This window comes from Dama dama, chromosome 27 (assembly GCF_033118175.1).
Source record: "Dama dama isolate Ldn47 chromosome 27, ASM3311817v1, whole genome shotgun sequence".
NCBI lineage: Eukaryota > Metazoa > Chordata > Mammalia > Artiodactyla > Cervidae > Dama > Dama dama.
Genome location: NC_083707.1, coordinates 3,195,386 through 3,221,789, shown reverse-complemented (window position 1 = coordinate 3,221,789; position 26,404 = coordinate 3,195,386). Strand labels below are relative to the sequence as shown.

The window sequence follows — 26,404 nt, the reverse complement described above, 5'->3', positions numbered from 1 at the left end:
CGGCGGGTGGAAGCCGGTGCGGGGCTGAGGATCGCAGCGTTACCGCCGTTGTCCCCTCCTGGGCCGGGGTCTCCCGCCCGCGGCGAGGGGCGCCGGGCCCTGAGCGTCTGCCGGCGCCCTTCCGCAGCGTCTCCGCCCGGCTGCGATGGAGGCGCCGCCCGGCGGCCGCCTTCCCGCCGAGGGCTCCCAGCCGCCGGCCGTAGCCGAGGTGCGCTGCCCCGGCCCCGGGCCGCTGCGCCTGCTCGAGTGGAGGGTGGCGGCTGGCGCTGCCGTGCGCATCGGCTCTGTGCTGGCTGTGTGCGAGGCCGCCGCCTCCACGCAGCCCTCCGGGCCCGCCCCTGTCCGCACCGGCTCCGGAGGTTGCGTGCGCGCGGAGCGCAGGCTGAGGTCGGAGCGCGCGGGCGTGGTGCGAGAGCTGTGCGCGCAGCCGGGCCAGGTGGTGGCCCCCGGGTGAGTGGTAACGGGGGAGGAAGCCAGGTCTGGAGGGAGCTCTGGGCCTGGGCCGGGAGGGGGACCTGCGCTGAGCACTGGGTGGGACAGGGTCTCCCGGGCTGCAGCTGAAGGAGCTACGCTCGGGGAGAACTTTGGAAGGTAGGTCGCACAGTTGCGCCTCTGCCTGTTTTTCTAAGGCTGGATGACAGTTCCTGCTAGTTATCTACTGACTGGAGGCAGCAAACTTAAAAAAACAAACAAACAAAGCCCTGTGTCACCGAAATTGCACTCTTTGAAAGACAGTTGCGTTCTTTTCTGTCTGTGACAGGTGTCTCCACCCAAGACTTCACGTTTATAAGTCAGGAAAACTAGGGGTCATAGCGCATACAGGAAGAAGCAGGCGTGCTCCTTGCTTGTTGTCGCAGCGTTAATTGTTGGGAGGCGTGCACTTGTTAAGGTCCTAGTAAACCTTGTGAAGCGCGGCTGTAAAACCTGGCAGTTCTGCTTCATAGCTCAGGAAGGGGGTGTGGCTCTGGCACAGGTAGGTCAGGGCAGGCAGTAGTGTCTCCTCCTACCATGGCTCTTGCTGTCCTACCCCTGTTTTAACCTTGTGAAGGGATTTTTTTTTTTTTTTTCCTTTTTGAAGTGTATGAACCTCTTTATAAGTTGACCAGTGTTGTGCGCAAAGTTGTGTACACATGACTGGTGTGGTTGTTTCCATTGCAGGGACGGAAACCTGGGGCAGGTGAGCATCCCTGCCTCCTGTTCAGTGGCTGGGGTGCAGTGTCCCTCTGTGGGGCCCAGTGCCCTGGGCACTCAGTTCCCTTTCTCCCCACCCTGGCCCTCCCCTGGAGAGGTGGGCACCGGCCCCTGCTGCTCTCCCGGTGGCACAGGTTCATTCTCTGACTGTTGAACATTTTCCACCTGGTTCCACATGGCTAGAGCCTGCCTGCCTCGCAGTCCGGGGCACCTCATCCCGCGTCCAGTTCTCTTCTCTCATCTTTGGAGACGGAGCCAGGTCTTCAGCCATCTGTACCTGCCGCAGAGTGCAGGGGAGGTGGCTGGGCTGCACTCTCATCTGCCACCGCCAGAGCCATCCGCCTGGCCTTACGAGGGAGAGGCTCGCTGTGTGTGACACCCCGGTGTGCTTTCAGCATTGCTTTGAAGTCAGGTCTTCCTTGACCATTGCTTGGGCCCTGAGGAGCCTGTAAACCCGCCACCTGGACGATGGACATGCTGCTTGATGTTGCCGTTTCACTGGGTAGAAAACCCCTGAGGGAAAGACCTCTGCTCCATGCTGTTCTGTTACTCTGACTGCATGGAAACGACCCCGAGGCCCAGGCAGGCCGGTCACTGGTCACAGCAGCTAGTGAGCCTCACGTGCAGCCGCCCTGCAGAGCAGAGGAGCCCAGTCAGGTAATGCTGCCAGTCAGCCCAGTAGCTGGCCTAGTGACGAGTTCCCAGCTGTGCGTAATTTTCTTTTCTGTGTGTTTTTGGCGTTTCAGGTCTTGGGGTATCTTACTGCAGTGGTTCGTCCCGGGGCCTTTTGAGACTCTGAGCAGTGGTAGCATTTCTCCTGGAACGCAGGTGTGAAAGGGTGTGTAAAGCACCAGCCCGGAGCCAGGCTCTGTGGCCGGAGTTGTCCTTGTGTCCATCATCACTGTCACCAGCTGGCCTCGTCCTGACCACACCAGAGGTTGTTCTCCGGCAGTGAACAGTTCCAGGAATACAGAGACCTTGTCTCTGGATGTAGTGGCAATGGCAGACGCTCTTTTGACCTGTGATGGGATTGCGTGTTTCTGTAGCGCTCACACTGTCGGGGAGAGCGGGGATTGTTCTGACCTTTTAGAAAGAGGAGGGAATGGGGTCCCAGCAGGTTCTGACATACCAATCTGGTCCCTGCTGGGCTTCCCCGGGTTTCCTCCACACTGCTGTCTGCTTAGGCTGCATTTCACCCGGAGCATCCCCGTGCGGGAAGTAGATGGAATAAGGGTCTGTTTCTGTTCTTGTAATGCGTATGTGGATTGAAATTATTTTGATTTGGAAATATTCTGACAAGGCACTGTTAGCAGAAAGTATTTCTGTTAATTATTTGTCCTTTCTTTTTACTTGTCTGCTTTTTTTTTCAATTCATGTGGATACATTGAAGTCTCCAAAGGAAAGGAAAATATACACATAAAATAATAAGGAAACAAGCCTGGTGATGGATAAGGACCGGCACAGGAGGAGGCTGTGTAGGTGCGTGCTTGCGTCTTTTCTTGACATCCAACTAGCATTATCTGTGCCCGGTAGCCTGTCTGTCTGAATCTGCTGTTTGTATTAGGATTGTACAGTGGTGATGTTTTTAATTCCTTCGTTTCTTCTTCCTTTCTTGGTTGGCTTTCTACTGTAAGAAAAACTAACTTATTGGCGTGGACTCATGGGTGCTTATTCAGTGGATTATAGTCCATTCCAGTTACTTTCTCAACACTCAGATTATCCTGGACTGGGGCAGCAGGCACCCTTCCAGGTCCTGTTTCCTGACACAGCCCTGGAATCAGCCTTTCTCAAGTCCTGCTTCCTTTCAGTGGAACCGTGGTCTGGACGTCTCGCCACCCAGTGCTCTTCAGTAGTCAGATGTTTACTGCTCTGAAGAGGTCCCTTCACCCCTCACCCATCTGACCTGCCCAGATCCAACAGCTGGCAGCACCCTGGGACCTGCTCCCTGACGCTGCGCTCCTTCCGACACAGCTGGTGCCCTCTGAGCTCCCTGTTAGAGCAGACAGACGCTCCTGAGCACAGAAACCTCCGGAGAGCTTGGTCCTTGTGTGCTGAGGGGAGTACCTTGTGTGGGGATTGCACGGATGATTGTCCTGTGGCCTCTCCTCAGGTACCGGCCAGGGAGGTTGGCCTGTGTTGGTGATTGGCTTGCCATTCTGAGGCTCGTCTCCTTGGTTGAAGTGTTTCTGGAGTTCACAGCACGTCAGTCCCTTGACTGTGCAGTGTATTGAGGGTAGAACGACCCTGCCCGTGGCAAGGTCTGCAGAGCTGAAGAGGGAGGACATCTCGTGCTAAAAGGACGTGGCTCTTGCTCCTCTCTGACCCCCTTTCCCTCTCTGGGGACTGCATCTCTTTTGGGGGATATTTTTTAAGCCTAAGCAGAGATGCAGAAGTCAGCTGGACAGATAGTGTCTTACCCAGCTCTGACCCTGGAGGGCAGATCTGAGTGGTCCTGTAATTTACAGCAAATGCAGTCGGCCCTGCCTGTCCACGAGTTCCCCACCTGTGTGTTCAGCTGACTTTGGGTCAGAACATCTGAGCAGTGAGGGTAGGGATTCAGAAAGTTCCAAAAAGCAAAGCTTGAATTTGCCACATACCAGCAGCTGTGATAGTGCTGACCTTGTGGTGGGTGTCACCAGTGACTGGGGAGATGGTCCATGTACACAGGAGAGTGTGTGTACACAGGAGGGTGTGTGGAAGTTGTGTGCACACACCGGGCTGTTTTCTGTAAGGGACTAGGGCATTCTCCGACTCTGGTACCTATGGGTCCTGGGAGCAGCCTCCCGCAGATACACACCAGTGACTGTCAGGTTGGCTTCCCTCTAATGTGGGCTGGGCGTTCCTGCAACCTACCCGGCAAGTGTCAGCCCAAGCTGTGCCTGCCGAGAGGAGCGGCGTGTGGGGGCCCCCAGCCCGTGAGCCCACCAGCCGCTGCGTCCCTGTGGCCTCAGGGGCAGCAGGTCTGTGGGGCCTGTGACCACAGCGTGAGCAGCGTTGGCAACATGGTGGACGAGCAGTCACTGTTTCTCCCCCGCCTGCCACCTGCGGGTGTCCCAGGAGGCAGGCAGCAGGCTGTGCCCAGGTGCCACAGGGCCCACAGCGCCCCGACCCGTGAGCAGATGCTGGAGGGCACCCTCGACCTTGAGTGGAGCACCTCCGTCCACTTGCCGGCTCCACTGTGCGGTCTCAGACAAGTCCTGGACCTGTTCCCCCCTCGTGCGCAGGAGGGTCCTTGGCAGGAAGGGATCTGGGAAGGTGGGTGGGGGCCGCGGTAGCAGTGGCCTCACCCCAGAACCGAGGGTGAAGCGGGCAGGACCCCAAGCCGGCGCTGCTGACGGGCAGGGTCACCTGGAGGAGCTGCGTGTGCTCAGGGCAGGGGCTCATCCACTCCCCCAGCCTGTCTGGGGTCAGGGTGAGAGGGCAGTTTCAGGGAGGGGTTGAGATGGCGCCTACGGTGGGCCCTCAGGGAAGGGGCCATGCTGCCCGCCAGGCACAGGCCTTGGGGTGGCCCGGCGGGGGGCTCATGAACAGCAGGGATGGGGCGGGGAGAGGCAGGAGAGGCCCCAGAGACACCCCGAGGGCCCCGCACGCCGGGCACCCGGGCCCTCACCCGCCGGGTCGGGAGGTAGGACCACGCTGACCTGCGCGGCACGCTGACCCACAGCCGTCAGGTTGGGGAGCTGGAAGCCCCCTTCAGAGACTGCTGCCAGGCCACAAGGGCTTGAGGTGAATGTACAAAGAAAACGGCAATTTCTGTGTTTATGAAAACTAGGGATATTAGTCCTATCAGAAAAATTTAGATTAATCACAGCCTTTCTCTAGACCGGGAATGACTATGGGAGACAAGAATCATTTATTGTTTGTATTTTAACGAGTTGTTCCTTTTGTCATATTAACATTTCAGTTTTTCTAAGCTGTTTATCAGAAACCATAGGTGAATCCCATGTAAGCTTCTCATGCATTTTGAGACAGTTTTCTGTTATCTGACTGGACATCCTGAGTCCTTTCTGTTGTTCCTTAGGTAGTTTTGCTGTGTTTCATGTGAAGGACCCACGGAGGGGAAAGCCCTTCAGTTTATCACCAGAGACACGGCCTGGGGGCGGCGTGACCCCCTTAGTCCTGGGGCACCGATGAGCCCAGGGGTTGCGGCTCTTGCTGACGTGTGCTTGTTCTCCCCCGTTTCCAGGGCGGTCCTGGTACGCTTAGAAGGATGTAGTCACCCCGTCGTCATGAAGGGCCTGTGCGCCGAGTGTGGCCAGGACCTGACCCAGTAAGTGCTGGCGGCTCGGGAGTGGTGGGGCCTGTTGGGGTGAGGGCCGAGGGCTGGGGTGCAGGCCACGGCGCCACTGTCCTCCACATGCCACAGGCCGGGCTGCCTCCTGGGGAGGCGCGTGCCCGGTGTGGTGCGTGCAGCTGTGATGAGCCCTCCTCCTCGTCCCTGCGGGCCGGCCGGCCTGGGCCTGGCCTGGACTCCCCGCCCGGCGTGTCCCAGCCTGGGTGGGTTTGCCCCCATGGTCGAGGGTTCCCTGGCGCATGTGGAGCAGTGTGGACCCATCTGTTTCTCACGCTAGGGGCCTCTGGGACCACCTTTATTTTCAAGGGGAACTTTGTGAGTGTGACTTAGTTTCTTCGTCAGTGTTCCTGTGTTTCCAGATGGGGAAGACACTTCAGCACTAGGCCCGTGGTGCACATCCACTAGAATTAAACCAAGCTGAAGTCCCCGTGTGAGTTAGCGAGCTAGAGCCCTGGCCCCAGAGCCCCTCTCTCCACAGGCTGCAGAGCAAGAACGGGCGGCAGCAGGTGCCACTGTCCACGGCCACCGTGTCCATGGTGCACAGCGTCCCCGAGCTCATGGTGAGCTCCGAGGTGGGTGTCCTGGCAGGCCGGGGCTGGGAAGGCGGTCCTGGGGGCACTCCTCAGTCAGGGCGGGGGCGGGGGAGGAGATGGCAGGCCTGTTCTTGTCACTGTCGTGAGTGACCATAGTGCACGCATGGTCTGTGGAGCAAGCGGCCTGCCTTTGACGGGGGCTGCACCTCTCCTGTTGTCTCCCTGCCTTTGAGTTGGGAGGTCTCCGGGATGCTGCCGCCGGAGCCTGGGCTCAGAGGGGAAGACAGCCTTCGGCGGGGAGCCCCGGCCAGGCAGGGTCGTGAGCTGGGGGCACCGGAAGGCTCCTGCCTGGGAGCAGGGCTGTGCGGGAGGTGAGCGGTGTCGGCTGAGTGGTGCTGGCCACATGGGCGTGGGGGCCCAGTGCATGCTTTCACGAGCAGACGTGCATGTGCTGCGGGGAGGTCTGGGAACAGAAAGCTTGCTCATGTACATTGCAAGAGTCACGTGGCCATGCTGACCAGAGGCCTCCTGATGCTGAGTCAGGGCCCACACGGGCGCAAGCATCGCCAGGACCGGGCACCAGCACAGGCCCCGTGAGGACTGGCTTCTTATCTTGTTGAAGGAGCCTTGGAGCTCTGCATTTCTGTAAGCTGTCAGTAGAAACACTGTGCTTGTAAACGACATATGCCTACTTTGTGTTTCGTGGAAAAGACAAAATACCAGAGACGTGATTCTGCCTTCTCTGAATTACTGAAATCTAAGCATAAGTACGTAAGCGTGTTTAAGACAAAACAAGGAAGTCTGAGGTAGAAAAGAGAAGGAAGTATTTCCGCTGTTTCTTCTATAACAGAGTAGCTCTTGGCCTTTCTGCATAAACTCTTTGGGGAACACAAGGTGGGATTCCTGTTGCTCATCAGGACAGCTGCAGCCGCCCCGCGGCTCAATGGCATCTCAGTCCTCGTGCGCCCCGCCCTGAGCGACTCTGTATAGACTCAGCCTCTTGCCTGTCTGCCCCCGATCACTGGTCCACACGTAACTAGAAGTAGTCACAGTCAGAGTGGCTTGAGGACATTTGAGCAAATGGAACAGGCTGCAGGCACCAGGGCATCAACTCCGGGCCACTGGGCGCATGGGTGTGGTGGGCACCCCCGGCTTCCTGTTCTGTTTCCTGAAAAGACGGAGCGTCACCTTGCCTCCACACGGCCTTCCTCAGTCAGTTCTCTTTCCCTCCCCGGCTGTAGCAAGCTGAAAAGCTGGGGAGGGAAGACCAGCAGCGCCTGCACCGCAACAGGAAGCTGGTGCTCATGGTGGACTTGGACCAGACGCTGATCCACACCACGGAGCAGCACTGCCAGCAGATGTCCAACAAGGTGAGCGCGGGCGGGCGTGGCCAGCAGGGCGGCCGCGGGCGTCCTCAGAAGGCGCCTGGGTGTTGGGCTCAGGAAGTGAGCAGGCTCTGCCCTGAGCTCGTGGCCACGGTGGGGGACAGTGGAGAGCTGGCGGGGGCTGGAGTGGACCCTCTCCCACAGAGCAGCGCCGGTGTTCGATGGCTCTGCCCTGAGCTCGTGGCCACGGTGGGGGACAGTGGAGAGCTGGCGGGGGCTGGAGTGGACCCTCTCCCGCAGAGCAGTGCCAGTGTTCGATGGCTCTGCCCTGAGCTCGTGGCCACGGTGGGGGACAGTGGAGAGCTGGCGGGGGCTGGAGTGGACCCTCTGCCACAGAGCAGCACCGGTGTTCGATGGCTCTGCCCTGAGCTCGTGGCCACGACGGGGGGACAGTGGAGAGCTGGTGGGGGCTGGAGTGGACCCTCTCCCACAGAGCAGCGCTGGTGTTCGATGGCTAGTGTTTCTGCATTGTGAGATCTTCTGGCCCCTGCCAGGTCTCCATGTTGGCTGTGCTGTCACCTGCGGATGTGTCTCAGGGTTTCCTGCATCATGACCACCGCATTCACGGGCGGCAGAGCTGGGTGGGCAGGGATGGGGTGCTGCGGTGGTGACTGCAGCCACTTGGGGCTTGTCCGCCGCGGAGCAGGACATTTCCATTCATTTCATAAGAGTTTGAACGGTTGCATCACACCCAGTGAGAGCACGTGTGGTAGTAAGGTGTCCCTGGGGCCACGTGGACCATGCCCACTGCTGGCAGCTTCCCTGTGCCCCGCTGATCCCCCACCACTGCCGCTCCCAGACCTGCAGGACACCTGGCGGGCAGCACCTAGAGAGGTGGGTTGAACCCTTAACCTTGGAGACCCTCACTTGGGATTTGAGGATTTTTCTGTTGCAGCGTCCAGACGATTTACCGCTTAGCGTGGGGCTGGGGCGGCGGGGGCAGTTGTACCATCTCGACTCCCAAGTGTTTTACCAGAGTAGCCCCATCGTGAACAGTGTGACAGTTATAGCCAATCAAAACTTAACAATGCCTCAGTCATTTCCTTTTTGAGTTTATTATTACTGGGAAAATGAATGATAAACAGAATTAAAAGGATCAGAGTTTAACTTTCTAAGGAGAGTAGACTCTCGTGCATGTTGGTCACGTGTGAGCAGGTTGGAGTTACTGATCTCATCTGTCTCCTAAAGGTGGACCTGGTTTTTGTGCTGTAAGTCAGTGGAGTTGCATCTTACAGCCGTAAGGGAGTTAGGCTGAGTTGTGTGGGGCTCTTCACTTACCTTCATCTCTGGCTCCGGGAGGCGCTGTGGATAGACCCTGGAGTCTGCGGTGGTTGGCTGCCTTCCCCGTGTGAAGTCACCCACTCAGGGTGCTCGTGAAATGGTTAGGACATGCGTGTCCACCACTGTCCTGAGACACTTGGTGAGGCCCCCGGTGCCTGGTCCTCAGACAGCTGAGGCACCGTAGCTGTCCCAGGAAGCTATCGCAGGTCACCTGGCTGTTCTGGGCAGTCACTGTGATTGTCCGGAGTGCTCACCCGGGCGGTTACTGCAGGAAAGGGCTGAGCCCCCTTACAGAGCGTGAGAGAGGAAGGCGTTTGTGTGGCACGGCAGGCCGTGCTGCCCTGACTCCCCCTGTAGCCCCCGGCCGGGCAGCGGTCACCTGCCGCACATCAGTGCCGCCCTCTGACCGGACCTCCGCTCTGCAGGGCATCTTCCACTTCCAGCTGGGCCGGGGCGAGCCCATGCTGCACACGCGCCTGCGTCCCCACTGCAAGGAGTTCCTGGAGAAGGTGGCCCGGCTGTACGAGCTGCACGTGTTCACGTTTGGCAGCCGGCTGTACGCACATACCATCGCAGGTGAGCGGCCCACGGTATTCTGTCCTGCTCCGGACACTCACGGCCGGCGTGTGGGTGTGGCTCCTCTCCTTCTCAATGGTGGGCCCTGCAGATGGAGGGAAGGTCAGAGGCTCTGCCTGACTCTGCCTCTGCCCCGCAGTGGTGGTGGGGGCACGGGCATGGCCGGTCCTCCAGAACCTGCACTCCGCCCAGTCGGCAGTCACGCTCCAGTCCTGAGTGCAAGCCCCTGTCCCTCCATCAGCTGCACGCCACGGGCCCCTGGAGAGGATGGTCAGGATCACAGACACGTGGGGAAGGAGAAGCTCTCTGTAAGGGCTTTCTTATACAGGCAGAGGCCCTCAGGGCTGCCAGCCTGGTCACCGGGGACACGTCCGTCTCGGTTGACACAGACAGCAGTCGGCATGGGTGTCGAGTTTGACCTCGGGGTTCTGTCACAGGGCTGGGGGTCTGGTGGGTGCACAGTGAGCCCAGGAACAGCTGAGTGGTGCTGCATGCGGCTGGTTAGGTGCTTCCTCATCCATGTCCACGCGGTTCTGCTGTCGGGAGCGAGTTTCAAAGCGCTGCCCGGACGCCCTGCTCTCCCCTCTGCTGTATGAACTTGCTGGCCCAGGGACGCACAGAGGCCATGGGCCCCTCCCGGGAGCCGTGGTGCATGTGGGGTCCCCATGCTGCTCACCAGCAGGCCCTGGGCTCCTGGGGCCGCACTGAGCTGTGCTCACCCCACCTGCCGAGCCAGCAGGATCCGGGTGGGGGCACTCCGTCAGCATCTGGGCTGATCCCCTTCCCCTAAGCGGGGGCGGGCTCCATGTCTTCCCGTCTCTCATGCGATGGGACGGCAGCGCGTCTCAGACATGTGACCTTGTCCTGTTTTCTTTTCAAAGGCTTTTTAGACCCTGAGAAAAAGCTGTTTTCTCATCGAATATTATCAAGGGACGAATGTATTGACCCGTTTTCCAAAACAGGGAACCTTAGGTAGGTACCTGGCTGTGCGCTTCCCGTCGTAAAGTCTGCATCTGGAGCATCAGGCCCCTGGTTCTGTATCTCCTCTCCTGGTCCCCAGCGTCCACTCCGGCATGTGGACAGCCACTGTCTTCTAACCAGATCCCTCCCTTCTCTGCTTTCCCTGAATGTCCAGGCAGCGATGACTCCTGGGGGGCTCGGGCTGGAGCCCGGGATCGCACGTGTGGGAGTGAGCGTGGGGCAGGGGGCAGGGGTGTGTGGTGAGCGCCTGGGGTGGGACGCCTGGGGCACCCCGGCCACCTCTAGGGCCTCATTCCTTTAGGGCCTCGCATGTGCTGACCCTGACATCGGTGTCCTGCCTCCTTCCACCCCATGGGCCCCTCCCGTCCTGGCCTCTGACCGCTCACTGAAGGCCTGTTTTGCCAATTTTTTGCTCACCCTGTGTAAGGAATTTCCCCGTTTCTACCCAGAGAGAGGCAGCCTCCCCCCGATAAGGGGGTACATACCGCTATCTTGGTGTGGTCTTTTGGCCAGTGTTGGTCACTCTTAGCTGACGTTTCAAGATTCAGATTTAGGATATTCTGTTCACGTCTGTAGTACATAAGAGAGCCTGAGAGTACTCGTCCGGAAACAGTGCTCACGTTTACCAGTTGAGCATCCGAATGAGCAGATACAGGGACCAGGGAAGGTGCGATGCTTGTCAGGGGAGAAGCTGCCTGAGAACAGGGTGTCCAGGGACAGGGCTCCTGGCAGCTGCAGGCGGGGGTGCTTGGCAGGGCAGGTTTCTGGCCGCAAGCTGTTCCTGGTCTCGCTGGAGTTAGACGTGCTGAAAGCATCCCCAGTGTAGATCACTGTTGGTACCCTGTGCCTGTGGAAACAGACTCGCAGAAAATCATTTCGGACACGTAAACGTTTTTCCTGCCTTTAGTGGCAGCTAGAAAACCTGAGCAATGGCAGGCGCTTCTGCTGGGTTTGTTCCTCGGGCCTGGAAGACGGGCAGGAAGCACTTGTCCTCTGACTCTCGTGTCTTCACGCTTGCCTGTCTGAATGTCGGTGTTTGGGGCAGAAACCAGGTGACGAGGCCCCAGAGCGGGCCTGTGTCCCTCGGGCTTTCTGGATCCTTGGTGATGTGTCTGCCCCCCTGGCACCCCAGCGTCACTGTTCTGTCCTGATGTCACGTACGTGCCCAGGTGAGACACCAGTGGGGCTCTGCATCCCACCTGGAGCCGGTAGCTCTCACGGGGCGTGGGCCAATGATCTGCTGGGCCGGGACACGGCCGGGCCTGTTGGTCCACTCCAGCTTCCCCTGGGCAGAGGGCTTCCTGCTCCTGCCCTGAGGAGCGCCACAGTGGAGAAGTGTTAGCGATCTTAGTGTCACTTTCTCTGGAAATCTTGAGTCTTGTGTTTTAAACAAGCCCTTCCATGCGGCTCACGCCTGGTCCTGGGTAGTCTGCTGTCTGTTGGTTCCACGTGAGAGACGATGTAAATGTTTGGTGGGTGGTGACTTTCATAAGAGGTGATAGTGATGCATGTTTACTTTCAGAAACCTCTTTCCCTGTGGAGACTCCATGGTTTGCATCATCGACGACCGAGAAGATGTCTGGAAGTTCGCCCCCAACCTGATAACCGTGAAGAAGTACGTCTACTTCCAGGGCATTGGGGACATCCATGCCCCATCTGCGCCCCGGGAGCCCCCAGCGAGGAAGAGAGGTGGGTGGTCCCCGGCAATCGGGGAGTGTGCCAGCCTTGGTCCCGTCTCAGCTGTGGCTGCTGCTCGTTTGGGGCTCCATTTGGTTTTGTTCGGTTACTTGTGTTTCAGTGTCAGAGAGGTTGTGTGGGTTTGTTTGTTACACTGATAGTATTTACTTTCTGTGTAACAGTATTAGCCTGAGCGTTTTTTCCTGTTGAGTCAAGAGTGAAGAATGCTGCTTGACTTAATGCATCTGAACGCTCCCTTTCCTCCTAGTTGTCCCTGGAAAGAACAGCTCTGCCCAGGGGTGCGGTCTGGGGGCTTCTGCAGAGGCAGGGCCGCTGCGCCCTACCCAGACCTGCACAGAGCCCCTCGGGCCAGTTGAGCCCAGAGTCTGGAGAAAGTTTGAAGTTTCGGTTTAAGGTGTTTCTGATGATCTTTAGCTTTTAAATTATTTTCAGAATACAGTTGTTGCTGCAGGGCTGAAGCAGAACTTTGAGACCTGGCAGGGGGAGGGAGGCCCCAGGGTGCCCCGACAGCTGAGGCAGGGCCCGTCTGACCACAGCCTGGGAGCCAAGAGTGGTCCGCACGTCTTGGACCCTGTGGAGCCCCTAACACAGTGACCAACGAGGCGGCCAGCCTAGAGTGGTTGCCTGCCGGCCGCCTCCCGGTGTGTGCCGCCATCCAGAGGTGGCTGGAGCTGCAGGCGCGGGCAGGCAGCATGTCCACAGGAGGCTTCCTGTTGCTCGCTGAGTAACGGTGGCCTTGTCTCCTGTGTCCTCGCCTGGTCGATCCTCCTGAAGGTGCTGACGCTGCAGAGCAGCCTCTGTCCATCAGGGACTCCGAGGAAGGAAGGCCAGCGTCTGCAGTGGAGAGTAATGGCCTTGGGAGGCCCACCCGGGAGCTCAACGGGGGCCTGGGCCCTCGGGGGGTCTGGCCCTGCCAGGAGGAGGAAAGGGCTGCCCGGCCCACCACCCGCACCCCCTCGACTGACAGCCGTGGGCCTTCGGTGGGCGCCCAGCTGCGTGGAAAGACGCCGCCAGAGAAGAGGCCCATGCGGGGTCCAGCCGGCCCCGACCCAGACCCGGACGTGCCTAGCGACAGCGGGAGCAGCAGCGAGTCTGAGGGCCAGCCCTCGCCCACCCCCTCCGACGGGGAGAGCAGGGAGAGGAGGACCCGGAGGAAGCCCCAGGCTGCCCTCGACGCCGGGAAGGCCACGCAGCAGGGAGGCCCCCCAGGTCCAGCCGGGGAGCGACTCGCAGGCGCCAACCACTGCGGGGAGCCTGGCACTGGTGTGCCGGTGGATGCGCAGGAGGACGGGGAGCGGGACGGGCTGTGCGTGTTGGGTGGCGGATGCACCGACCGCAAGGAGGCCGAGACGGAGTCCCAGAACAGCGAGCAGTCGGGCATCACGGTGGGCGAGTCCCTGGACCAGAGCATGGAGGAGGAGGAGGAGGAGGACGCCGACGATGACGACCACCTGGTGCACCTGGAGGAGATCCTCGCCCGCGTGCACTCCGACTACTACGCCAAGTACGACCGCTTCCTCAGTGGCGAGAGCTCCGAGGCCCCTGACATCCGAAAGATCGTCCCCGAGCTGCGCAGCAAGGTGCTGGCGGATGTGGCCATCATCTTCAGCGGGCTGCACCCCACCAACTTCCCCGTGGAGCGCACGCGGGAGCACTACCACGCCCGGGCGCTGGGCGCGCGCATCCTCACCCAGCTCGTGCTCGACCCCGAGGACCCTGCCCGGCCCACCCACCTCATTGCCGCGCGGGCCGGTGAGTCACCCTTGGCCCTCCCGCCACCGAGTAGGGGGTCCAGGTGTCCCCGAGTCCTGAAGTCCCGGGCCGGAGGCTCTGGTTGGGGGCCGAGAGGCAGCATGGGCAGGTCAGGACCATCCCAGGACAGGCCCCGCCCTCCGTCTCCGCCCCGGCACCCCCCCTCGCGGCTCTGAGTGGATGAGTTTGCCCGCAGGCACGGAGAAGGTGCGCCAGGCCCAGGAGTGCGGGCAGCTGCACGTGGTCAACCCCGACTGGCTGTGGAGCTGCCTGGAGCGCTGGGACAGGGTGGAGGAGCAGCTGTTCCCGCTACGTGACGACCAGGGCAGGGCGCAGAGGTGAGCTCCGGGCCGCCGCTCTGCGGAGACGCCCGCCTGTCTCCCCTGTCCCCGCCGTGCGGGTTGTCACCCAGAGCCCTTCTCCCTGGCACCACCTGGAGAAGGGGCAGAATCACTGCTTCTAAGACACGAGACAGCGTTCCCCCGTGATTCCTGGTTTGCAGGTGTTTCGAGGCTGGGAATGCTTCTGTCGCGTCCCATGGTCTCTGCAGAGTCCAGCATGGAGGGAGGTAGTCTCTGGCGGAGGGCGGGTGCAGAGGCGCGAGGGCCATGGTGTAGGGGGACTGGGCTCGTGGGCGCCCCTCTCCGTCAGAGCGGGCACTGGGTTTAGAGGCAGGGCTGCAAACAGCCCAAGAGACAGCAGTGCTGAGAACGCTGTCCTGTGTCCCACGCCACGGCTGAGCCCCAGGCCTGACCAGGAACCACGTGCTCCCGTGCAGAGTCACGGTCCCGACAGGAGGGGTTGCTGGGGTCCTGTTGGTTCCAGCCCCTCTCACGGCCCTCTTTCTCGCCCATAGGGAGGACAGCCCCGCGTCCTTTCCCGACAGGCAGAACCTGCTCCCCACCACCCTATTCCACCCGACTCCTGTGCACCCCAGGGCCCCACCTGGTCCTGAAGTCCGGATCTACGACGCCAGCACGGGCAAGCTCATCCGCACAGCTGCCTCAGGCCCCGGGCCACCCGGCGCCCTGCCCCACGCGGGGCTCTCTTCCTTCAGGTACTTGCACCCACTTGTGGGGAGGTACCCCTGGGCCGCGGCCGGCCGCGAGGAGCAGGCTGCATGTGGGGCAGGCTGGGGCCAGGCCTTCTGCACTGTCTCCCGTCTGTCTCGGGTGCAGTGCTGGGCTGGAGGAGGCATGGTTCTGCCTAGACGGGTACGCGGCCTTCCTCTGCCCAGGGCCAGCAAGGGAGCAGGAGGCAGCCCTGGCCCTCCCGCTTTGCCCTGCCAACTACATCCCCAGGACACGGGGTGGGCCTGTCGGGAGCAGCTCCCACCCTGTGCAGACACACGGGCCCTGGAGACTGTAGGCTGTGTGTCTGTCCTGATGCTGGGCTCCAGGTGTGGACAGACAGACGCACTCAGTGGTTGAGGCCAGTTTCAGTTGGGTGTTGGTTGGCGGTTTTGTTATTTGAAACTAAGAGTGTGGTCACTGATAGAGCTTTGATTTTTTTGTTTCATGACGACGTGATATTTAATCATTTGAATAGATGCATTGTGACCCTGTGTGCTGCTTTTGTTCCCGTGGCGTTGCTTTCTAGCTGGGTTAAAGGTCATGGACATCTTTGATTCTGATAAATGGGGGAGTTAGTTGTTTCGCCAAAGGCTCGTTGAGCTCCGTGGTCCCACCCGGCAGGCTCTGGCCCCCTGCCTCCCGGCCCTGGCCTGTCTCAGACACACGGCTGCGCTCTGACGCACCTCCAGCCTCTGCAGCCCTGTGGACCCGCCTCCACTTCGCTGGCTGTCGTCTTGCATCCTGAGTTAATGCTTCTTCCTGGCTGGCTTCTGGGAGCTCTGCCCCGGTCCTCCAGGGTGGCAGTCACTGTCAGAAGGCTGCGTCACTGCCTGGGTGCAGGACGTGCTGGTCCCGTGCTGGCAGCCGAGCAGTGCTGGCCCCTCGCCCACGTGGACATGTGGCCTGCCGGGGTTTTCTTTACGGTGATTGTCGTGTTCTCTCAGGTCCTTCCTGACGGAGAGCAGGTGTTTGGGTGGCACGTTGAGGGGGGCCCTGGAGCTGCGCTGGCCTCGGCACGTGTTTGTGGAGGTTGCGCTATCTGGACAAAAGTGGCCCAGTGTTTCTAGAGTAACTCATGCAGGTTATCCTAAACAGCGTTTGGGTTTTGGGGTGCAGCTCTGTATTCTGTCATCCAAGAAGCTTCATGGGGCTCTCCTTCTGTGGAGCTGATCTTGTCGCTCCTTGCCCACGCGCGTGTGTGGGACGTCCTGCTTGTCGCCGCATGGTGCATGCTCACTCTGCGTGCATCCTTACACCGAGCTGTTCTCCGAAGTATTGCAGTGAGCTCCGTCTCTGAGGTTCCTCCTTGTGACGGTGAGCCCGATGGGGTGCAGGACTCAACCTCCGAGCGCCCGGCCCAGGCCACCCCCTGGGTCATCTGCCCTTTCTGGTCCTGTTTGCTGGAGGTGGCGCCTCGCCCACGTGTGTGTGGAGGGCAGGGTGGGCTGCACTCCCGGGGGCAGCATGCTGGCCATGTTCTGAGCTGGAACCCCAGGGCAGACCCGATTGTGACCAGACACCGCAGCCGTTGGGCAGTTGCTTCAGTCTGATACTTGTTTGGGAGTCGTAAGTCTTGGGAGCTCCTGCCTTGATGTTCTGGTTCTGGGCTAAGGTGCCAGCCCACAAGGGGCCTGGAGTCAGAGGTCCTTGGGGAACATGGGCGGAGCATGTCTCATGCGGGATCCCCACGTGCAGGTCACCGCAGGGACCGTGGAGTGGAGAGTAGCTGCCGTTCAGAGCCCCTGGGCTGGGGCCCAGGTCCAGGCTGCCCATGTGGCAGGCACAGCTCCGTGGGGTCGCTGGCCTAGGGCCGTGTCTGGAGAGCAGGGTGCGAGGTCAAGGCCACAGCAGCACACCTCACATGCGTCTCCCAGTGGGTCAGCCTCTGAAACAGCTTCTCCTATGCCCTCTGTTAGCTGTGTGCTGCGGGTTGTGAATGTCTTGTTTTTTTAAGTATAGGTTTTCTTTGGAGATGGTTGTACGGGAACAGGCAGTTAACAGAAATGACAGAGCACCCAGGGACCCTTTAACCATCTCCCCCTAGTGGCCACATCTCCAGACCTGCAGCCCGTGTCAAGCCGAGATGCCCGCCCCAACGGTCCAGACCCAGAGCGGCCACCCACTCCAGGCCCCTTGCCACCCCCCCAGCCTCCCTGCCCCACCCCCACCCCTCCTTGCCCCCCAGACTCCCGCAGCACCCTCCCCCTCAGTCTGTGCCCATCCCTGTCCTGTCGTCCGAGAGCGCAGGCTGGTGGTCTGACGGCTCGCAGCTCTGCCCGGCTCCGCTCCCTGGAGACGCTGCCCCAGCGTCGCTGTGCTGACTGCTCAGAGGGCGTCGTGGTGTGAGCTGTGGCAGCTTCTGCGACTGTCCACCCACTGAGGACACCGGGGGCATGTCCAGCTCTGGACTCTGACCGACAGGGCTGATGTAAACATGTGTGTGTCTCTGTTTCTCCTGGGTCGACCATGGGGGCTGCTGTGGGCTTGCTGACACCAGGGCAGGGAGTGGTCTGTGGCCATGTGACCCACGCCCCCCCAGTCTCTGTAGGTGGTGCGGGTGTTCCCGCCTGGGGAGCCGTGCAGGCAGCGTGGGATGCCGAGAGCTGGCGGGAGTGGTGGGGCTTTGGCGACTGATGGTCGCCACGTTAGGAGACAAAGTGGAGACGTCTTTAAAATACTCACTTTTCATTCTTCCTAAAATAGCAAACTTCTGCATGTTAGCACCACCTTAATAAAGAGCAAGTATTTTCCAGTTCCCTGGTGCCTCAGATAGTAAAGAATCTGGCTGCAGTGTTGGAGACCCAGGTTCTAGCCTTGGGTCAGGAAGATCCCCTGGAGAAGGAAATGGCAACCCACTCCAGTGTTCTTGCCTGAAGAATCCCATGGACAGAGGAGCCTGGAGGGCTACACTCCATGGGGTCACACACGTCTGTTTTCCAAGTAGAAAAGAAACGTACTGAGAAGCGTGGCTTGTTTGCGTTTTGGGGACTCTCTGGCTGATGAAGGGTGGGTGCCGCTCGCCCACCCGGTGTGACTGCCTTCTGGCAGGGGAGGCCGTGAGGGGGAGTGGTGGCCGAGCCGGCCTGTCCCTGGAGCAGGGAGCGTCTTGGTGGTGCCTGCAGGATGCCGGGAGCCCCAGCCTGAGGCAGTGAGCGGCAGGAGCGCCGGGCGGAGTCTGCACCTGAGGGGCCGCCCCAGTGGAGCCCCGGCCTCCGCCTTGCGTGGAGGGCGCTTATGTTCCCTCCTTTCCCTTTCTCGATCTGGCGGGAGGCTTAACAGGCGTGTTTTCAGTAAAAAGATACTGTTGCTGTTTTTCCACGCTCATGAGAGCTGTGGCTGTTGGGAGCTGACGTGGGGCCGTACAGAGATCTTGTGGCTGCTTGACCTCACGTGGAGGGCAGATCCCCCCGCGCTGGCTTCTGGGCAAACCCTCCCTGTCCACCCCGCCAGACCAGCGCTGAGTAGTGTGGTTTTTTGATTAGAGAGGAGGTCAGTGTCTGCTTTCAGCCCGAGGACAGCAGAGCCTGACCTGCCGCATTCTGGCTGGACCTGCTGGGCTTTGGTTTCATAAATAAAGACTGATGAAACCTGAGTAGGCACCACCCACGAGGCAGTGTGTGTCTTCACAGCTCAGGTTTGCCCTGTGTGTGTACCCCGTGTGTGTATATACACTGTGTATGCTGTGGGTGTGGGTGTGTTTACCTCAGGTATATTTATATGCTGTGTGTGTGTGTGTTCCCTGAGTGGGTATGTGTGTATACCCCGGGTATGTGTATATTCTCTGTGTGTGTGTACGCCGGGTATGTGTATGCCCTGTGTGTGTGTGTGTGTGTACCCTGGATGTATGTATACCATTTGTGTGTGTTTACCCCGGGTGTGTGTATAGCCTGTGTATGTATGCTCTGTATGTGTAAGTGTGCCCCAGGTGTGTGTGTGCACCCTGGATGTATGTATACCATCTGTATGCATGTGTGTACCCCAGGTGTGTGTATATTCTGTGTGTGTGTACCCCGGGTGTGTGTGCGCTCTGGATGTATGTATACCATCTGTGTGTGTGTGTGTGTGTGTGTGTGTGTGTGTACCCCGGGTGTGTGTATATTCTGTGTGTGTGTACCCCGGGTGTGTGTGTACACCCTGGATGTATGTATACTGTGTGTGTGTGTACCCCAGGTGTGTGTGTGCCCTGTGTGTGTGTACCCTGGATGTATGTATACTGTCTGTGTGTGTATGTGTACCCCGGGTATGTGTATATCCTCTGTGTGTGTGTGTGTGTATGCCCTGTGTGTGTACACCCTGGATGTATGTATACCGTCTGTATGTGTGTGTGTACCCTGGATGTATGTATACCATCTGTGTGTGTGTGTGTGTGTACCCCGGGTGTGTGTGTGCCGTGTGTGTGTGTGTGCACCCTGGATGTATGTATACCGTCTGTATGTGTGTGTATACCCCAGGTGTGTGTATATTCTCTGTGTGTGTGTGTGTGTGTACCCCGGGTGTGTGTGTGCCCTGGATGTATGTATACCATCTGTGTTTGTGTGTGTACCCCGGGTGTGTGTATATTCTCTGTGTGTGTGTGTACTCCGGGTGTGTGTATGCCCTGTATGTGTGTACACCCTGGATGTATGTATACCGTCTGTGTGTGTGTGTGTGTGTGCGCCCTGTGTGTGTGTACCCTGGATGTATGTATACCATCTGTGTGTGTGTGTGTATACCCCAGGTGTGTGTGTGCCCTGTGTGTGTGTACCCTGGATGTATGTATACCGTCTGTGTGTGTGTGTGTGTACCCCGGGTATGTGTATATTCTCTGTGTGTGTGTGTGTACCCCAGGTGTGTGTGTGCCCTGTGTGTGTGTGTGTGCCCTGTTTGTGTGTGTGTATACCATCTGTGTGTGTGTTTTCCCCGGGTGTGTGTATAACCTGTGTATGTATACTTTGTAAGTGTGCCCCGGGTGTGTGTGCACCCTGGGTGTATGTATACCGTGTGTGTGTGTGCATGTGTACTTGTCCTGAGAGTCAGGCTTGGGCCGGCTGTTCTCACGGTCTGTGACTTCCCTTCCAGGGCGGTGCAGCCACGCCCCCAGCAGGTGTTTGGTGACGACCTGCCCGACAGTCAGGATGGGGAGCAGCCTGGTCCTTCCCGGAGGAAGCGCCAGCCCAGCATGTCGGAAACCATGCCACTGTACACGCTGTGCAAGGAGGACTTAGAGAGCATGGACAAGGAGGTGAGCCCGCACTGCCCTCTGTCCACCTGGGGGCGGCTTGGCGGGACGTGACTGGTCAGTGTTTGGGCAGCGCAGGAGGCAGGTTTCTGACCCCACCCGGGGACCACGGCGCTTGCCTGTGTGCTGCAGGCAGCCTCTCAGAGGAGATGGTAGACTCTCTTGTAGTTCGGGTGCTCCATGTCTGTGGACGTGTGGGTCTGTTTGGGGCAGTGAGTGCCATCTGTCAGCACAGGCGTCCTGCCTCACCGCCCATTGTGGGTGTTCTCACGTTTCATGGGAGAAATGGAGGCCTTCAGCTTAACCGAAGAGGGTGGATTACGTGTGAAGGCCTTGTGAAAGTGGTAGTCGGTCAGTCATGTCTGACTGTTTGTGATCTATGGACTATAGCCCACCAGGCTCCTCTGTCCCTGGAATCCTCCAGGCAAGCATACTGGAGTGGGTAGCCATTCCCTTCTCCAGGGGAGTCTTCCTGACCCAGGGATCAAACCCAGGTCTCCTGCGTTGGAGGCAGATTCTTTACCATCTGTGCCACCAGGGACGCCTGAAAGACCTTGTGGGCCCGGCAACAAAGCCAGCCCTCGAACTGTCACCTCAGCGTGTGCGCTTTAACTCGCCGATGCACGTGCCTTGTCCCTTCTCAGCTGTACGTGTGGGTTTGCAACTGGAGACATCGCTGGTCTGAGCCCTCCGCCGTGGCGGTGGTCCCTGCTCAGAGCTGCTCTACTTGGGGGTGGGGTGGGGTGTCCTCCCTCACCCAAATTTCATCAGAGGGTTTTTAATCCTGGCCAGGCCTGGTTCCAGGGTTTTCCTCCAAGGCATCCCCACCATCCACTGTGCGTCCACTACTTGCGCAGGGAAGTGGGCCCCATAGAGCCATGGGGGGGTACACACCCGGGACGGGGCTCCAGGGGCACCAGCCGTCATCCTGGGCTCTGGGCCTCCCTGACTCAGGGCTCAGGCAGAAATGGTACTTTGTTGGGCTTTGGAGTTCTCCATGGCGGTGAGGGCACAGCCCAGGCTGCCCCTTCCCGCCCGGGGCCGACCCCACATCGGAGCTGCAGGGAGCTGCTGCGTGTCCTCCCGGGGAGCAGGCGGCACTGAGACCCGCCCTTTGGGAGGGGCCGCCGGGCAGGTTCCTTAGGAAGATGCTGCGTCTGTGCTGACGCTTGGCCCCTTGTCAGGTGGACGACATCCTGGGCGAGGGCAGCGACGACAGCGACAGCGAGAAGAAGCCTCCAGAGGAGGAGGAGCCGGGGCTCGGCCTATTGCCTGAGGCCCTGGGGGCGCCGCGGGGGTGCCGGCTGGAGAGGAGCGCTGCAGATGGCCGGGGACTCAGGTGAGCACAACATCCTGTTGGGTCTTCCCGGTGGCAGGGACCCTGATGGGAGGGGGGAACCCTGAGGGGGTCCCCAGAGGGCAGAGGCCTCCCCCTGCTCTTTGAGCAGGCGGCTGGGTCCAGGCTCGCTGTGTGAGCGCCTGTGGGTGTCTGCATCTGTGTCCTCTGGGCCGTCTGGTCTGACTCGCAGGCTGGCCTGTGGGTGAACTGACCTGCGGAGAAAGTACGGCCCCTTCAGGCAGGCACAGAGCAGGGCCCTGCCAGAGCCCCACAGCAGGCAGAGGCGCGGGACCACGCCCTCCATGTGCAGGAGCCCCCTCGGCGCCCTGCACTTCCCCGCTTCATAGAAGCGTTGTTCGTGGGTCGAGGCGAGAACTGTGAATTCTGTTCTGGGTGATCAGCCGCACAGGATGGTTTGACTCCATGTCCTCGCACATGGGGAATTCTGCCATCAGGGTGGAGGGTATGGGGGTGCAGGCGTCCTGGGCCCTGCATCTGCGCCGGGTGTGGGGGGCAGGGGAGCCCAGTGCTCCGTCCCACAAGGGCTCAGAAAGCTGCTTTTGTCATGAAATGCACTCGGACTTTTCAGAAGCGATCGAGCAGATGAAGTCTAGATAAGCTTTTCTTGGAGTGTGCCCTCTCACCCCGCGGTCCTTCCCTGGATCACATGCCCTGGGGCCCCGGTGCCATGTTACGCGCCCCACACGTGTGTCTCTGAAGACACGCAGAGCCTCCATTGTGGCCAGGCCAGACTGGGCGGGAGCCCACCCAGGAGCAGCATCTGCTCGGCCTCAGGGCCCCAGTGGCTTTCCACACCACAGGGCAGGCGCTCCTGGGGTGCTCAGCTCAGGGTTTGCCAAAACTGCTGGATCAGATCAGGTGTTTCCTCATTTTTGTAATAATGGCCATGTTTCCAAATGAGAGAGACATTCTTTTCAGGTCCTTTCGTGTCCTGGTGGCACCAGGTCGCCATTCCGTCCCGACGCCCTGTTCCCGGCACACTGCCCTGCACCCCCCTGCCCCCAGCATAACCTCCATTTAATGCACACATGCACGGAAATGACCATCTACTCCACCGTGAGTGCAGCTGGGACAGCGGTGGAATACAGACCTGTTCACACACACACGCGTGCACACACATGCACCCGACGTGGCCTTGATGGGTAAACTAGTGACCTTACCATGTGCAGTGCTGTCCTTTTCTTTTTGCCAAAAATACCCAGTGGATTGTAACTAGCAGTTCAAACATACGTGCTTTATGGATTTTATCTAATCTGGGTTAGGTGTTGATACAAAATAATAGTCTTTTATTTAGTATTTACTAAGTAGCAGACTTCAGATGTGGGTCTACATGCTTTTCTTCAGCAAAGTGCTCAGACACTGGACTGTAGGGGAGGAAATTTGCATGTGTGTTTGTGTTCCTGTTCACATTGTTGCTTTATTCCACATCAAATCTGAGATGACTCTCGGGCCTTAAATTTCTCCAAATTAAATCTGTTAGCGTTTCCCTAGGGAACTGTGCAGCTGGTTGTGGAAACAAAACACAAATATTGCTTGTTCTGCTGGGAGGAGAGGAAGCTGGTCTCAATTACAGGCCTTTATTAACCATGGCTTGCAGCTGTTTCCAGGCTTTGAGGTAATTTAAGCACTAAAACTCAATTGTGTTGGATGTGAGATTACTCCAAACATTGTGTAACCGGGACTGAAGGCTTGCCTGTTCCACCAGCGGGCACTGCCTCTGTGGCCTCTGACCTTCGTCCCTGGCAAGCCCTCCCACTAGACCCCAAGGTCCCCCAGAGCCTTCCTCCTGTGGACCCCCGGGGTTCAGCAAGTTGACGTTCATTTCTGTGCGGAGGCTGCAGTAGGTTGCAGGGTCCCCCCGCCTGGCTGGCTGCGGGTGTCTCCGTGGGACTTGCATCTTCCTGGCTCTGAGGTCCACAGGGTCCGTTGCCCTGAGAGGGGAGGGGCAGCAGTGTCTCCAGATGCACTTGAGAAGGTTTTATTGACAAGTGGCCTGGAGTGCCCCTCGTGGGGACCTGTGCTTCTGCCCCGGGGCCCTGCCCAGCCCCACCCCCACCCCAGGGGGCTCACCACTGATGGCCTCAGCTCCTTGTCGAAACACCTTGGGGCACGTGAGGGTCTCTGCACCTCATGTTTTTTACTTCCAGGAAGGTTGCCCCCTCCCCAGTGGCTCACTGAGGGTCTCCCAGCACACAGAGTAGAAGGTGGCCGAGAAGGAGCTGGAGGAACAGCCGGTGTCCCCACGGTCTCGCTGCGGCTGAGGCCGTGCAGCCAGGGGTGGGGCCTGGGAGCCAGCATCCACAGTTGAGCAGGACTTGCCTGGGGCCGTCTGTTCACTGCACATGTGTTATTGCTGTGCACACGTGCGCACCCACACACACGACCTCCAGTTCTGTCCCTGGGAGGTGGTACCCCTGTGAGGAATGTGGTTAATAGGGTTGTTTGCAGTGGTTTGAACGATAAAGAAGGAAGCAGTCTTTCAAAACTGTCTCTACGTGTTATTTCTAAATGTATCTGCATGTTTACCACTTGACAAAGAGAAATAATCTGCGTGCTTCAGATTAATTACACTTAGTAACAACTTCTGTTCAAGCATCTCTGCACATCCAGAGTCAATGCTGCAGTGTGGGGTGCCAGCCCAGGGCCCTGCATCTGCTCTGATTTGGTTTGAGAGCTGCGGCCCTGCGTCCACACCTCCCCCCACCCGGCGCCGGACCCCAGCCTGGCTGGCACCTTTGCTGGAAGCATTGAAGGGACCCACTCAGCCCCGTCCTCGTGTCCAGACGCTGGCACCCTCCCCTCTTCCCAGCCCAGCCCCCTCAAGGTGTGACCGGGGCCTGAGAGGACGGGTTCTTTCCGGGTGACTTGCCCTTCCCTGTCCCCCGCCCCGTGGGGCCCGGCGCCCAGTTCCCGCTGGGGGCACGGAGGGGAAAGGCGGCTGTGGCCTGTGGCTGTGCCCTGTCCCGCGTCAGCCTGTCTGAGGTGGGTGCGGCTGCTGCAGGGCTGTTTGTAGGATGAGGCAGGATGCCCTGGGGGCCCACTGCCCTCCCAGACCCGGCTGCTCCACACGGCCTCTGAGCTCAGGCCCCAGAGACCTACAGTTCACGTGTCTCTTCATCCCGCCACCTCACGTTTCTCTATGTGACGGCGTAAAACGGAGTGGTTTTTTAAACGGAGATGCGCCTCACCCCAAGGCTGCTCTGCCTGCAGCTCTTGTAACCATGACAACAGTAGAGTGTCCAGAGTGACGCTCCGCTTACCTGCTGCAGATGAAAGTCTGTGACTTAGACACATGTGTCCAGTGCCCGCTCCTTTTCTGGGATGTGTCCCTCTGGGTGGGGCTGGAGGCGCAGGATGTGGGGGACCCTCAGCCTCTGAGCTTGGTGTGGGGGAGTGTGACCTCAGGGTGGGGAGCGGGTCCAGGCACCAAGCCGTGAACGCGTTGACGGGTCAAGGAGCTGAGGGCACCAGGCTCCCGTCCAGCGACCACCCCATGGCACCTTGCTGGACGCGGCTGGGCGGCCGTCCGGGGACATGTCTTCTCACGGGGAGACGTGCCTGCTGCACATCCCGGCTCGGGGACTCACTTCCCAGGGCCAGTCCCACTCCCACGCAGGGCCCAGGGCCTCCCCTTGGCTCCTGCCAGCCTGAGGGGTGAGGTGCTTCGTAACTGCGCCTCTGTTTCACTTTCCAGTTAAACGTCGCACTATTTTTTCCGTGTTTATTGTCCTTTTTGAATTTTCTATTTTTGGGGGTCAGTTGTTTTCTGTTTGGGGAGTGTTTCTCACGATTAGATCGTTTATTGTCTGTTGTAGAAGCATCTTTGTGATAGAGCTTGAGTAATAGATGACATCACCTTGTGTGTGTGGCTGCTGACAGTGCCTTTTGTGTCTCTAAGAGTTGCACTTTTGGGAGTTTTCTTCTCTTTGGAAGGTTTTCCCAAACCAGAGGTGTGTGTCGGGATGTACATACTCTTATATAACTGAAGTTTCCTTTTCAGTAAATGGTGCTGCAACAATTAGATGTCCAAATGTAAGATAATCTTGGCCACAGTCTGAAATTTACCCAGAAATTAACTCAAAGTAGATTATAGGCCTGAACCATGAACCTGTCTTTTGGTGACTGTCCCCGTGTCCCTTTCCGGCGCCTTGTCGTGCCCTGCCCTCTCCTGTCCTTAGGCGTCACAGGCACTGTGTCACCTGCTGTGGGCCCTGGCCGTCAGGGCTGGGAGCATCTCACAGCGTGTCTGCTTCCGTTGCAGGGGCCACAAGAGGAAGCTGAACGAAGAGGACGCGGCCAGCGAGTCTAGCGGGGCATCCAGCTGCGAGGACGAGGAGGGGGGCAGCTCAGAGGCGGACGAGATGGCGGCTGCACTGGAGGCCGAGCTGGGTGACCTCATGTGACCTGGGATGGCCCGCAGCTCACCCACAGAAGGATGTGTCTGTTTGCAGAGCTCCACCTGCAGAAACATTATTTTGCAGAAATAGATGTTTTTAGAAGTTACCACAGGAAGGCCAACTTGTTAAGGACAGCATTGTGGGGAGCGCGGGCCACACCAGAGACCGTCGTTGAGGTCAGCCGGGCCACACGGCAGGGCCGAGCATGGGGTCTGTCATCAGAGGAGGGGTGTGGGCTGGAGCGTGGGGTCTGTCATCAGAGCTGGGGGGGCGCTTATGATGTCAGTGCTGCAGCACGTCACTTAGGGTGAGGCCTGGGGCCCCGACAAGACTCAGGGGATGGTGCGTGGGAGTCCGGCGGCGTCCTGGCTCTCCTGACGGAAGTGGCGGCGTGTGCAGGGTTTGAGTGAGGCTACGCGGCACGCACACACCTGTGCAGAGCGTGGATGGGCCAGGGGGTGCCCAGCATGCTGTGGCCCATGGGGGCCCTGACACCAGGTCCCATGGCTCCGCGCCCAGGCCGCCTCCTCACTCCCACGGGCATCAGGACAAAGGCCACCGCCTTCAGCTCCTTCGTGAGATCAGATGTAAAGTTTTGTATATCTATTTCATATGTGACCCACCGAACAGATTTTTCTTTCATTTAATAAAACTCTTTTTTGTAA

General features: G+C 59.2%; 1 protein-coding gene across 7 annotated transcripts; it reads left to right on the top strand.

The window, feature by feature from the left end:
- On the top strand, positions 1–26,404 carry CTDP1 (CTD phosphatase subunit 1). 7 transcript variants are annotated; one of them, XM_061131122.1, is made up of 15 exons: positions 522–1,848; positions 1,938–2,019; positions 2,582–2,670; positions 5,378–5,461; positions 5,964–6,057; positions 7,260–7,388; positions 9,110–9,260; positions 10,142–10,232; positions 11,764–11,930; positions 12,714–13,691; positions 13,888–14,029; positions 14,548–14,748; positions 19,823–19,985; positions 21,167–21,321; positions 25,604–26,404. In XM_061131122.1, the coding sequence occupies exons 3-15, from the start codon at positions 2,636–2,638 to the stop codon at positions 25,743–25,745; spliced, it is 2,532 nt and encodes an 843-aa protein (XP_060987105.1). In that variant the 5' UTR covers positions 522–1,848; positions 1,938–2,019; positions 2,582–2,635; the 3' UTR covers positions 25,746–26,404. The 7 variants fall into 7 exon arrangements, with proteins under 7 accessions (XP_060987101.1, XP_060987100.1, XP_060987107.1 ...); XM_061131121.1 differs by having other exon boundaries at positions 1,938–2,029; XM_061131123.1 differs by lacking the exons at positions 522–1,848; positions 1,938–2,019 and adding an exon at positions 368–450.